Here is a 12,347-nt window from a genome sequence, read left to right as displayed (position 1 = left end):
TATCTTTTGTATCTTTTACAGTTCACGTTTTCACATGTTCTTCTGAAAAAACAGTTGCCCAGACAGGTTTGAGTTCAACCAAGTTAAACATGTCTTTTATCTATGTAGGATGTTTTAGCCTTTTCTTATTTAGGTAACATGTTATGAATCTTAAAGTGTGGCAGGTGCTTTGTGGACATTTTCCATTCTTAATTACAGTAACAGCAGTCAGCATAGCTTGGGAAATGTTTTAAGAATGATATAAGAGTGACATTATAGCATGGAAATAAAAAATGCCTGTTTGGAGCATTATAATTTGAGTCCAGGAGATTCACTTGGAATACGAAACGTAGTGGGATGTCTTTGTAGCATTCATAGGCCAACATATATTAGGTGCCTGTCACAAACCAGGCTTGTATAAGGTTTCATAGTTGTTATTATTTATAATCGGTTCCTTTAGGAAGGCAGTACAATGTTACTTAGAAGACGATGGCTTGGATGGAGGTAATGGTTAAGGTGCCTGTGGATTTCATTTACTTACTCATTTGAAGAAGTAATAGCACTAATTGTGTCAGATGTTTGAGGTATGAGGAGAATTAGAATGAAGAACAAACACTTCTGGCTTGAAGGAACTCATCATCTGAAGAGAGAGACAGATCAACACAGAGGCACAGTTTCTTTTGATAAACGTTTAACATCTAGTAAATAAGAGAGTTTTGGTGAACTGTGGGAGCCATGAGAAGGCAGAATATTTTATGTGCTGTTACTTTTGTGGGGTTTGGAAGAACTACCTTGGTTTACAGGGTTGCCAGAAATACCCTGGGTTAGGGGTATTCTAGACTGGGGATTGGGGGCGTTTCTAGACTAAGAGGTGTGCAAGAGGGCCGGGCTAAGACTTTAAAGGCGGTAGTGCATGTCACATTTAGGTGAGCCTTGTTTGAATTTGTACTTTTGGGCTTTGAATTCTTCAAAGCAGTTTATTGATAAGATTTCTCGTCAGTGAAGGAGGCAGAAAGGAGAAAGGTATCTCTGTCCATTTTCCTTTTGATACATAGCATTTGAAAGATCTGGCAGGGAGGTGGGATAATTCTAGAATCACAGAATGTTAAAACAGCAAAGGGCTCTGCATTCAGCTCATCTCATCTCTCCAGTCCCCTCATCTTGCCCCTGAGGAGTGGGGAGCCCAGAGGTATGAGACTGCCCAGTAGCAGCAATCCCTGACCCTTGTTGAGCACTTGCCATATGCCAGACATTGGGTTTTGGATCTGTTGTGCTATGTACTACTTACAACAGCACTATGAGGTAGTGGTGAACCAGGATACAGGCAAGCAGTCTTGTTTCAGGTTATGTCAACTCACCCCATTGCCCAAAGCTTTGTAAGGTCTTCAAGCTACATTTGGAGAGTTAGACCCTAAACTAGGCCCCCTTCTCCTTGGCTCAGACCTTCACTTACCATGGCAAACACCTAAACTGCCAATTAGTTGACTGTCTCTAGTTAATATCAACTCTTGGCTTCCTCCAACTGAGGTTTCTCAACTATAGCTTTGGGATAATCCACTTTTTGTACTGAATTAAAAAAAAAATCCTTTAAGTATTTCCATGTGGCTAGTTGCTTTCCTTGCTTTCAAACAAAGAACTTGTCAGATTGACATAGGAGGGCCTAGAAGGCCTCGGTCATGTTTTGCCCTTTCTTCAAAAGAGGAGGAGGCTAGGCTGAAAAGTGGCCATCATAAAAGCATTTTTGAAACTTAGAAAAACAAAGAAGGAAAAGTTCTGGGTTTAAAAGAGGGCACATTTCATACCTTTAAGGGCAAGTATGAGATCTTGTAAAAGGCAAAGTAAAAACCCATAAACCGAGAATCATATCTTGACTCTAATAACATAAAAAGGTGATTTGTGGGAATAGATACCTATCTGAACAGTTCTCACTTGGAAAAAAAATGATTGCTTTTTTTTGTGGTACTGGGGCTTTGAGCTACTCCACCAGCCCTATTTTTTTTGAAGGGTTTTTTTTGCGATAGGGTCTCACAAACTGTTTGCCCAGGCTGGCTTCAGACCGCAATCCTACTGATCTCTGCCTCCTGAGTAGCTAGGATTACAGGCATGAGCCACCGGTGCCTGACATTTTTTAAAAAAGAACTTAAAAAATGTGTTTAGTGTGACATATATTGACTATATGATTTACCAACTTTAGTACTTTGGACAACAAGTGCCCTACCTTAACAAGTACCTCTTTTTCTGAGTGCTCTCTTCTGAAGTTTTGTTTGTTGATTTGTTTCATTTTGTTTGACTCCCCTCACTGTTTATGGTTTTTTTCTCCCTTTTCTCCTCCCCGTCAGACCCTATAGGTTTGAACCTGTCAGAGCCCTAGGGACATTGCCCAGTATTGGGGCTCTCAGTTTTGAGGAGCTGTGGAACACCTTTGTAAAGTGAGGTGCAATACATAGAGTAGTCATTTTGGTTGTCAGTTTTTCTATTTTTTAAAACTTACTTTGAAATAATTTAAAATTTACAGGAAAAGTATAAGACTAGTACAGAGAAATCTCATATACCTTTTATTCTGATACATCAAGTTTTAACACTTTGGCACATTAATTTTATTCTGTCCATTCATCCATCCGTCTATCTACAATATATTTTTCAGAATCATTTTGAGAGTAGGCTGCATACACCTTGTCACTTTATCCCTTAATACCTTAATACTTTATAGTATAATTTCACAGGAATAAGTATGTTTTTATATACCTCAGTTCAATTATCACTGTCAGAAAATTTAACTTTGATAGAATACTAGAACTTATAGTCCATGTTTTAATTTTGTCAGTTTCTTATAAGCATCCATATAGCAATATTCTTTCTTTCACTATTGGATTCCATCTGGGGTTATACTTTACATTCATCTATTGGTTTTTAGAATATAAAATTTGGCTGTGTGTTAGTCCTTTAACATTTTCTTAGAAATGTTTTTCCTGACCATCTACATTAAATAGGAGTCAGTATATGCTTTCACTTAATTATGGCTCTGATAAAGTAAATAGCTAATAGAGCCACATCTCTGAAAAGTACTTTAAAACAGAAGCTAATAGCTTGTATGTCAGCATGGTATATAGTCTTTGTCTAGAAACAGGTAAGTCAGTTGGCAGTTTTCTTGATAACTTTCCTTAGCATTTTCTGTAATTATTATGCTTGTCTAGTATGCACGAGATGCTAGGTTCCTTTCCAAGCAGCCTCCCCACCACACACAAAACTAAGAAAAAATACGAGGAATGTGGCAACCATGAGGACTGCAGGGAAAATCAGTAATTTCTCTGTCAGTAGGTGAGGTGCTACAAATCACTAACATTTGCACTGGTCGTCTCTGAGGTAGATATTACTATCTTTTGAAATATGGGGAAACCGAGGCTCAGGGCTCTCGAATAATTTACCTAACACCCTTTGAGAGTGTTCCTACACACATTAGGTATATTCCAGTGTGGTTCTGTGCTCATTGCTGAATCTTTAACCAGGGTGACTTAAGACTTGTGATCATGCCAGAATGTGTTAAAATGCTTTGGAAATGCTTGACGTTTGTTGTTATTATTTGATTATTTGGATGAGTTGCTAGAGGGCAGGTCTATGAACCCCTGATACTACATGCTAAATTTGAGACTTCAGTACATCATGGATTCAGTATTTTTTTCTCGTGTGTGTGTGTGTGTGTGTGTGTGTGTGTATGTGTTGTTGTTGTTTGTTTTAGAGGATTCCTAAGAGTTAAGAATCAAAGTTGATAGAATCATAGACTATTTTTTTTTTCTTTGGTGGTGCTGGGGTTTGAACTCAGGGATTCATGCTTGCTAGGTGAGCACTATACCCCTTGAACCATGCCTCTGGCCTGTTATTTTTAATTCGTAGTTTATGGAAGTTACTTTATATGTAGGTTATAACATTAATATTTTATGAATAATATTAATAATTCTAAAAAATAAGAATATAATGGTATTTTACACTCAATAAAATTTAAAATGTACCTAGGAAAGAATATTTTGTGTCTTTTATTTCTGGCTTATTTATTTAGTTTTTGTTCTTTTTAAGACAGGGTTTTGCTACGTAGCTCAGGCTTGTCCTCTAACTTGCAATCCTCTTGCCTCAGTCTCCTGAGTGCTGGAATCACATGATCTACTACCATGAACAGCTAGCTTGTTTAAAGATAACATATGTAAAAAACAATAGAACTTCTTTATTTAAATTTATGCTTATTTCAGATAAAAGTGGCACAGGTAAAAATTGCCTATCATATCATCTACAAAAATCTTTCCTCATGACCTTTTTCTTTAAATGTCTTTCCAGGGTTTCACAAATACACATGTTCTCTGCACCTTATCTTAAGGAAACCAAAACCAAGACCAAAAAAATTGACAGTGGTCACCTTCCTAAGTAGTATTATGAGTATTATTTTGGAGTCTCTCTCCAGCTGTCCCCCCACATTGCTAATGGCATTATGGTTAGAGGGCACCAGTACTTTGATGGTTCTTAGAAGAGCCAACAGTAAGACATCCTTTCTTGCCTTACTATTATCTTAGAATTCTACTTCTAATTCTTTTTATACCATTGGAGAATGTGGTCAATATTCCTTTATTGACAAAAGAACATCTTGGTGTGTTGATACCAGATTTGAAGTTCTAGGGTTTAGGTCAAGTCTTTATAGATGGACTATTTTTTTCAGTAAAAGTAAAACCAAGTGGTTTTGGATGTAGGGTTATATGTTCTCCTATTCTAGTCTGATTATTGTATGTGAACTCATGATGCCTTGCTGCTCCAAGTCCACCTTTTGTCATCTAGGATGAGAGAGTCACTTTGGTCATTAGTTCTGTGGTAACCAAGGACTTTCTGACTTGAAGAGAATTAGGTGTTGTTCATGAAATGAAGGGAGAGAGTCTTTGGTGCCCCTCTTGTATTTTTGATAAGCTGATTTTAAAGGCTACTAGGAGAACTTAACCAAGAGTGTTATATATTATCACTGACTTTATATGTGTCTGCTGCCTTTACCTATAGAATCATTAACTAATCACTGATTAGTGATGTTGACATTTTACTTTTGAGAAAATTTTCCTTTATGTGATCAGTCAGCATTCCATGTTGAGTAAGCACAATCATCCAAATTATTTGTATGTGAGATGTAAAGCTTAGACATTGTCATTTGGGTCCTCCTGGGAGGTAAGAAATTGTGCACAGAAAATGGAAAACTAATACAGAAGCAAAATAACAATGTGAGGCAACATGAAAGTCTGTCACAGGCCAGTATCTGGGAGATGCCCTTAGGTGCCAGGACAGGAAATGTTAATGGGGTGCCACGGAGGGGACAGCTGAGGCCCTCAGAAGTCCTTTCCTGTTTCTGTCTGAGCAAGGGGTTCTAGGGAAGGAAGCCAAGTGCTGGGCTGCCAGTTGCAGCTCTTTTTCTGCGGAAAGCCAGAGTAGTGTCTGTAGTATGCTTAGGGAAAAACAGGCTTTTCAGAGCCATATTTAGATATTATCACAGAAAAGTCACCACAGATTGCTTCACAGTATGACAACAACTATCTAGAGGTCACCATTGCTACTTCGATCCTTATCAACATAGGTTCCACATAGCTGTAATTTGTGTGTATTATAATTGAAAACTTATCATTATATGTGCTTCTCTGTGTCTTTATATATGGTGTGCTCATTCATGGCTTCTGTGCTTGTTGAATAGTTGGGTTATTTCAGTTTTTCTTCTTTGAACAATTACTAGGTGGCTGCAGGGTTCCAAGCACTGCGTAGCTCTAACTCTAAGGTCCTGTGTCTTAAGTTCTAACTAATTTGATGTTCACTTTAATTGTGAGGAAGACATTGTTACTCCCATTTAGTGAATGGGAAAATTTAAAAAAACAGGCAACTTATTCAGGGTCATGGTATGGTAGTAAGTGGTGGTACAGGTGGTCACATTGTAAATGCAGACCCTAGCTGACAGTGTGGTGAATCCTGCAGACATGCCTGAATGAGGAGCTCCCACCACTGGAGCAAGAGTGTCCCTGTTGGAAGAAGATCTTAGCACTGTTGAAGTGATTATGTCAGATTGTCTTCAAAAGGCCTTTTACCCTGTTTTATATCTATTGGCTCAAATACTCATTTACTCACATTAGGTTTGATTATATTTGCCAGTTTTCTAGACAGTAAAATGTCATTACAACAAGAATTTTCACTTTTGCTTTTTTTTGTGTGTGTGTGGGCAGTATTGGAATATGAACTCTGTCACTTGAGCCCTGGCCCCAAAGTTTTCTTTAGTTACCAGTAAGAGAGACTTTTCCTAGTTAGTGGTTCGAAAGAGGAAGGGCTTTGTTCTCTCTGTGAGTTCTTTGTTGAGATGTGCTATTTCTTTCAGTGGGTTTTTGCAATGCCTCTGTCCAATTTGTGGTTTGGAGAATTGGGCTGAGAAGATGCTTAAGAAATGTTTAATAAATTACATTCTTAATTTGATATTTAGGTGCAAATACAGTTACACAAATATGCTTACTATAAATACATGAATAGATATTCTGAAAGAATGATAATGAAGAAATATCTAAAGTATACTGGAAGTATATATGCAAATTGGTTTTTTTGGCGGGGGGGAGGGAATAGTAACGGAGTTTGAACTCTGGGTCTTGCACTTGCTAAGCAGGTCCTCTACCACTTGAGCCACACCTCCAGCCCTTTTTGCTCTCATTATGGATCTAATTCTGCCTATTTTAGGCTTCCTGCTGTCACTGGGATGACAGATGCACGCCTAGCTTTTTTTTTTTTTTTTTTTTGATGGGACTGGGGTTTGTATTCAGGGCTTTGTACTTGTAAAGCAGGAGCTCTACCATTTTGCTGTGGATATTTTAGAGACGGACTACCGCAAATTATTTGCCTGTGCTAGCCTCAAACCTTGATCCTCCCAATCTCAGTCTACCTAGTAGCTAGGATTGCAGATGAGAGCCACTGACACCTGGCTGTACATTGTCCTTTAAGTGGGATAATCTTCCAAAGGGGATTCCAGGTCAGCTCCTGAAAGCTTGTTTAATATATAATTTGGCTGACCTATGCCGTCTACCCAGTATGGGTAGAATCTGTACATGAATGTATTTAAGAAAATTACATTGTACTCCTTCCTTCATTAATAATCTCAGGGATGGGAAACGAGAGGCTGTTAGAAGATGTAGGCGCCCTGAAGGAGATACAGTGCGTGTGTGTGTGTGTCTCCGTCCATTTGGCCTATTTTTGAGACAGGGTCTCCCTGACACCCCACTCCCTACCCCCTTGGCCTTCTGTCTCCCCCCTCCCTTGTAGCTGAGGTTGCACGTGTGCATCACCACATCTGAAGAGGACAATTCTTAATGTGGATGTTGTCTGTGATATAACATAAATTTTATATGAGAAATGAAAATGATCATACTCTGGAAGTATGTCAGGAGAAGGATAGATGATGAAAATATGAAATTTCAAGTGAGAAGCACCTTGGCCTTTATGTTTTTCTGGAATAGCATTAGATTTGATTTGGCTTTTAAAAAAAATTTTGTGATACTGAGTTTTGAATTTAGAGCCTTGTGGTTGCTATGCAGGCCTCTACCACTTGAGCCACACTTATTGGATTTTGGTTTCTTTAAAGAGTGAGTAACGAAAAATGGGGTGTTGAGATTCTACAGTTGCACATATTTTAATGTTAAAAATAGTGTACACAGTGGGATAAATTTGGATTGTAGATGAATGTTTAATAGGACATTAGGTTAAAATTAAATAATCTGTACTATAAGTGTTTTTATGTCTAAAGGCTCACTGATAGACATTTGTTGCATTTTGAGAAGTATGGATAATCTGTATTTCATGCTTTTGATTTTCAGGAACCTCAGGGTTAAGCTAATATTTTTGACATGAGTGCAAATTAACTGAATTCTAAGTAGGACTCAACTAATAGCAAAGATGAGCAATGTATTACAAAATACTTCTAGTTACTGATAAATTTGCTGCAACTATTTATAGCACTAAAATAGAGATAATCCAATCATTTTTACTTTTAAAATTGCTACTTTAATTAAGCCAGTTTTGGTTGAGCACTACTTAAAGTGTAGGCCTTTCCTATGTTTTGGGCAATCCAGATCTAAAATGAAGTCAGGGCTGCTGCAGGGTCTTGTATTAGACATTTAGCCTGAAATGTTATTTATTCAGCCTGTCCGTGGGCCACTCATTCTTTTGGCTGGTTTTGAAATAACCAGCTCCACTTTGATTTTCAGGCTTTTTTATCTTTTGATAGAAAATCTGGGAAAGAATTATATTTTGCTTTTCTCAGGCATAAATTCTAATTTAAATCACTCTGAGAAAACTCTTAGTCCTAGATTTCGGTGTTTGCACAAGCATATCAGCATGCATGTTTGCAAGTGTGATTGTGAGCCCAGCACAGGTCTTATAACAGCAATTGTCATATTGTTTGAGTGGTGGGTATTGAGGGGTTGAACTAAGGGCCTTGTATTTGATAGGAAGGTGCGTACACTTGAGTCACATCTCCAGCCCATTTGGCATTGGTTATTTTTGAGATAGGGTCTTACTTTATGCCTTGGTTGGCCTGAACTGTTATTCTCCTATTTGTGCTTCCTCACGTACCTGGGCTGACAGGCGTGCCAGGCCATTGCTTGAAACCGGATCTTGTGAACTTTTTCCTAAGTTGGCTTTGAACCACAATCTTCCTCATCTGCGCCTCCTAAGTAGCTAGGATTACAAGGTGTGAGCTGCCAAGCCCAGCTTCCTTTTGTCGAAAATACTAAGTCTAAAATTTTTTGGTTGGTGAGGAAAGTGATATAGTTAAAATTCCATATAATTGTGAATTTTAAGCAGAAATGTTCTTTGTAGGAGGTGGGACTAAGGCAGGACACCCATTTCCTCTTGTGCTTTCCATCCACATATTTGGTACATGTAGGATCAACTCCTGGCCAGTTCCTCTGGATGCCTTCAGGCTGAGCTTTACATGTCGTCTACAGAGTATGTTTGAACTCAGCACCTTATGCATGCTAGGCATGTGCTCTACCACTTGAAACATACCCCTCAACCCATTTTGCTTTTGTTATTTTTTGAGTAGGGTCTCGCATTTATGTCTGGGTTAGCTTGGAGTGTGATCCTCATGTTTATTCTTCCTGCAAAGCTGGGATGACAGGTGTGCACCACCACAGCCAGCTTTTTATTAGTTAAGATGGGGGGGGGTCTCATAATTTTTTTTTCCTTGGCTGGCCTCGAACAACAGTCATTCCAATGTCTGTTTCTGTCTGTTAGTGAATCTCCAGGACAGGTACAGAGGCTGCCTGTTTCTGTGCTTCCAGTGCCTTACACAATGCATAGTCACTAATAACATTATCATAATCCATGCACACAAACATCATCAACTTGTTAAAATGAATGCTGGTCAACCAAAAAGGGAAAATGACCCCCTGTAGCTTCGGGATAGGAGGGCAGGGGGACTGGCAGTTCTCACAGCTTCCCTTTTGACCTCAGTGTCATACCTCCATTTCTGGCTTTCCTAGTTTCTGTCCTTGCACTGAAATGAGTCTGTCCTTGCTGAGCTAAGCAAGTACCTCCTATTCAAGTGTGTGTGCATGTTTTAACCTTTGCTGTAGTGCCCCTGGGCTGTGTGTCGCAGATCTGTTTTGTTGCTGACTGGGACTCCCTTCTCTCCCATGACACCATGCTGTCTGAAATCTAGAATCTGACTTACCTTTTCTGACCATTCTTTTGACCTCTTTGTGAATTTATTGTTTTTTCTTCGTTTGTTTAAGTTGTGATGTTCTCTAAGATTTATTTACCTACTATGATTTTCTTTTCACATATTCATCTTGTTTTATTTATTTATTTTTGAGATAGGGTGTGACTGTGTGGCCCAGGCTGGCTTTGAACTTGATCCTCCTCCCTCAGTCTCCTGAGTGCTGGGATTATAGGAATGTACCACCATACTTGTCTCTCATTTCATATATTCTGAAGTAGTTAATGGTTTTGCTTATTTCCTATTTGTTAAATCAGCTAGTGTTTATTGAGTATTTATTATGTACCAAGTACACTGACTTACACCCTGGAGAGCTAATAGTGAATAAGCAAAGAACCCTACCCTCCATATGTCTGCCTCCTGGCTATGCTGACTTCCCTCCTCACTCTCTAGGTCAGACTTTACTCCCCAGGCTGCAGACACAGTTGTGGTTTCTGCCTCCTTCAGATTCTTTTCAGCTTTCTGCTTCATTGCATTTCTTCACACCAGGCAGACGATCGACCTTGAGCCTGTGCTTTGTCGCTGCCTCTCCTCACCTTGACCCTCTTCTTCCCATTTATCCTTAGTCCTCAAGCCTTGTGGAGAGCTCCCTGTGCTTATCGCCATGTGCCTGGTGCACAGAGAGGGTAGACATGTGGTTTTGGAAGGGAAGAAGTATCTGTTGAGTGAATACCACAGGCCTTTGTGACCCTGGGTGAGGCGTTTTCCCACACTGCCCTGCTCTTTTGCTGTGCCCAGGATGTAAGGGCTCCACTGAGGCTCTGCTCCTGGCTTACCCGGATGGCGTTGGCCCTGAGGTCCAGAAACTGACTCACCAGACCAAAAATAAAATTCAGAGTCTAGTCTTGACCTGGTTATGCTTGGTAACATGCTTACTTATGCAGGGAAGGAGGCTTGTGACTCACAGTCAGGGGCTTATTACATACTTAGTGATCTTTGGAAAATTTTATCTTAGATAGTTTGTATTATCTAAAAACTAACCTGTCCATTTCAGTGAACACTCAGATACACTAATACTTGATCAGAACTTGTAGACTCAGGTTTAAAAATCATTGTTCTAAAGGTACTTTAAATAAACCAAGCCTTGTATGCACATATGAATAATAAAAGAAAAATGAAAAAAAAAATAAAAAAATAAATAAATAAATAAAGGTACTTTAAAGTCAGAAAGTGTTGCTAATCACCCAGTGTCCTTATTACTATTAAGTTCAAAGGAGCTGGGTGATATGTACCTTCATCTTTATTTTCTCTTTGAATGGTATAATTTTATTTTTTATTTAAATATTTTTGCAGTACTGGGGTTTGAACTCAGGGCCTACACCTAGAGCCACTCCACCAGCCCTTTTTTGTGATGGTGTTTTTTTGAGATCGGGTCTCTTATGCTATTTGCCCGAGCTGGCTTCGAACTGCAATCCTCCTGATCTTTGCCTCCTGAGTAGCTAGGATTGTAGGCGTGACCCACTGGCACCTGGCTGTACAATCTTTATATTATTTACTCTGAATCCCTCTGAATTATTAAAAATCTTCCTGAAGGTTAAAAAAAAAAGTCTTTTATCTGTTTAGTTTTTTTTTTTTTTAGCATTCTTCTGGATTTTTATTTGTTGGATTGTTTTTAATAGACTCAAAATTAGGATAGTTGTTTTCAGTGCATGTGTTGCTATAGGAAGAATTTCTGCATCTATCATGAATAATAAATTGATGTCTCTGTTTATTTCTTCACAGGGTAGTCCAATGGATCCAATGGTGATGAAGAGACCGCAGTTGTATGGGATGGGTAGTAACCCCCACTCCCAGCAGCAGCAGAGCAGTCCGTATCCAGGAGGCTCCTATGGCCCCCCAGGAACACAGCGGTACCCCCTCGGCATGCAGGGCCGGGCCCCGGGAGCCCTGGGAGGCATGCAGTACCCGCAGCAGCAGGTGGGGGCTAGTTTTTCTCCTTGCCTTCCTTTTTTGCTCTTTATCTTTTACTGTCTATCTAGGATTGGTGTTAAAAGAATTAGGGGCCATTTCTGTGATTTTCTGCTTAAATTTTTATTCTTTGTTTTAAAGTTGGCAAGTTGAACTTTTTATAACAAAGTAGAAAACACCTGTTTGGTAGAAGACCAGTACAGTAGTGCTGGCTGTATTTGCAAGACGGACCATGTCATGATTTTGCAGGAAATTATATAGATGTAAGCTCTGAAGTGAATGTAGCATTCTCACATGTTTGAAGTCAGATTCTGAATTGGGAATAGACTATCTTTAGGTGAATTTTTGAGTCATTCAGTGGTCTTTTCTGTGAAGGTAGCATCAACTTAAATTCATTTTAAGTCTCTCAAAGAGTTACTTTGCTTTTATTTATTAACAAGCTATTTCTTTTGTACCTTTGGAAAAGGTTTCTGTATTTCACATGAGAATATGATCTGTCATCTTAGATCTTAGTGAGTTTGTGTTTTTATTAAATAACAGAGACTTGTCCTGCTCTTAAACAAAAGACCTGATGTTTTTCTCCTTTTCAGAATTAAGTGAAGTTACTGTACAGGAACGTTCTTGTAGTAGTATAAGCCTATAGTCTTCGATACTCCAGAGTTTGCCCTTGTTAGGTTGGCTTGAGGAAGCATTAACT

At 39.0% G+C, this 12,347-nt stretch overlaps 1 protein-coding gene across 11 annotated transcripts in view; it reads left to right on the top strand.

The window, feature by feature from the left end:
- The window catches only part of Arid1b (AT-rich interaction domain 1B), a 404,160-nt gene that overhangs the window by 31,359 nt on the left and 360,454 nt on the right, over positions 1 to 12,347 (top strand). For all 11 annotated transcript variants that reach the window (XM_074071680.1, XM_074071697.1, XM_074071715.1 and 8 more), the window contains exon 2: positions 11,465 to 11,659. In XM_074071680.1, the coding sequence (XP_073927781.1) occupies positions 11,465 to 11,659 (195 nt within the window). The remainder of the gene's footprint in view (positions 1 to 11,464; positions 11,660 to 12,347) is intronic.

The sequence above is a fragment of the Castor canadensis genome, chromosome 1, assembly GCF_047511655.1.
Source record: "Castor canadensis chromosome 1, mCasCan1.hap1v2, whole genome shotgun sequence".
Classification (NCBI taxonomy): Eukaryota; Metazoa; Chordata; class Mammalia; order Rodentia; family Castoridae; genus Castor; species Castor canadensis.
This window is presented reverse-complemented; position numbering and strand designations above follow the sequence as displayed.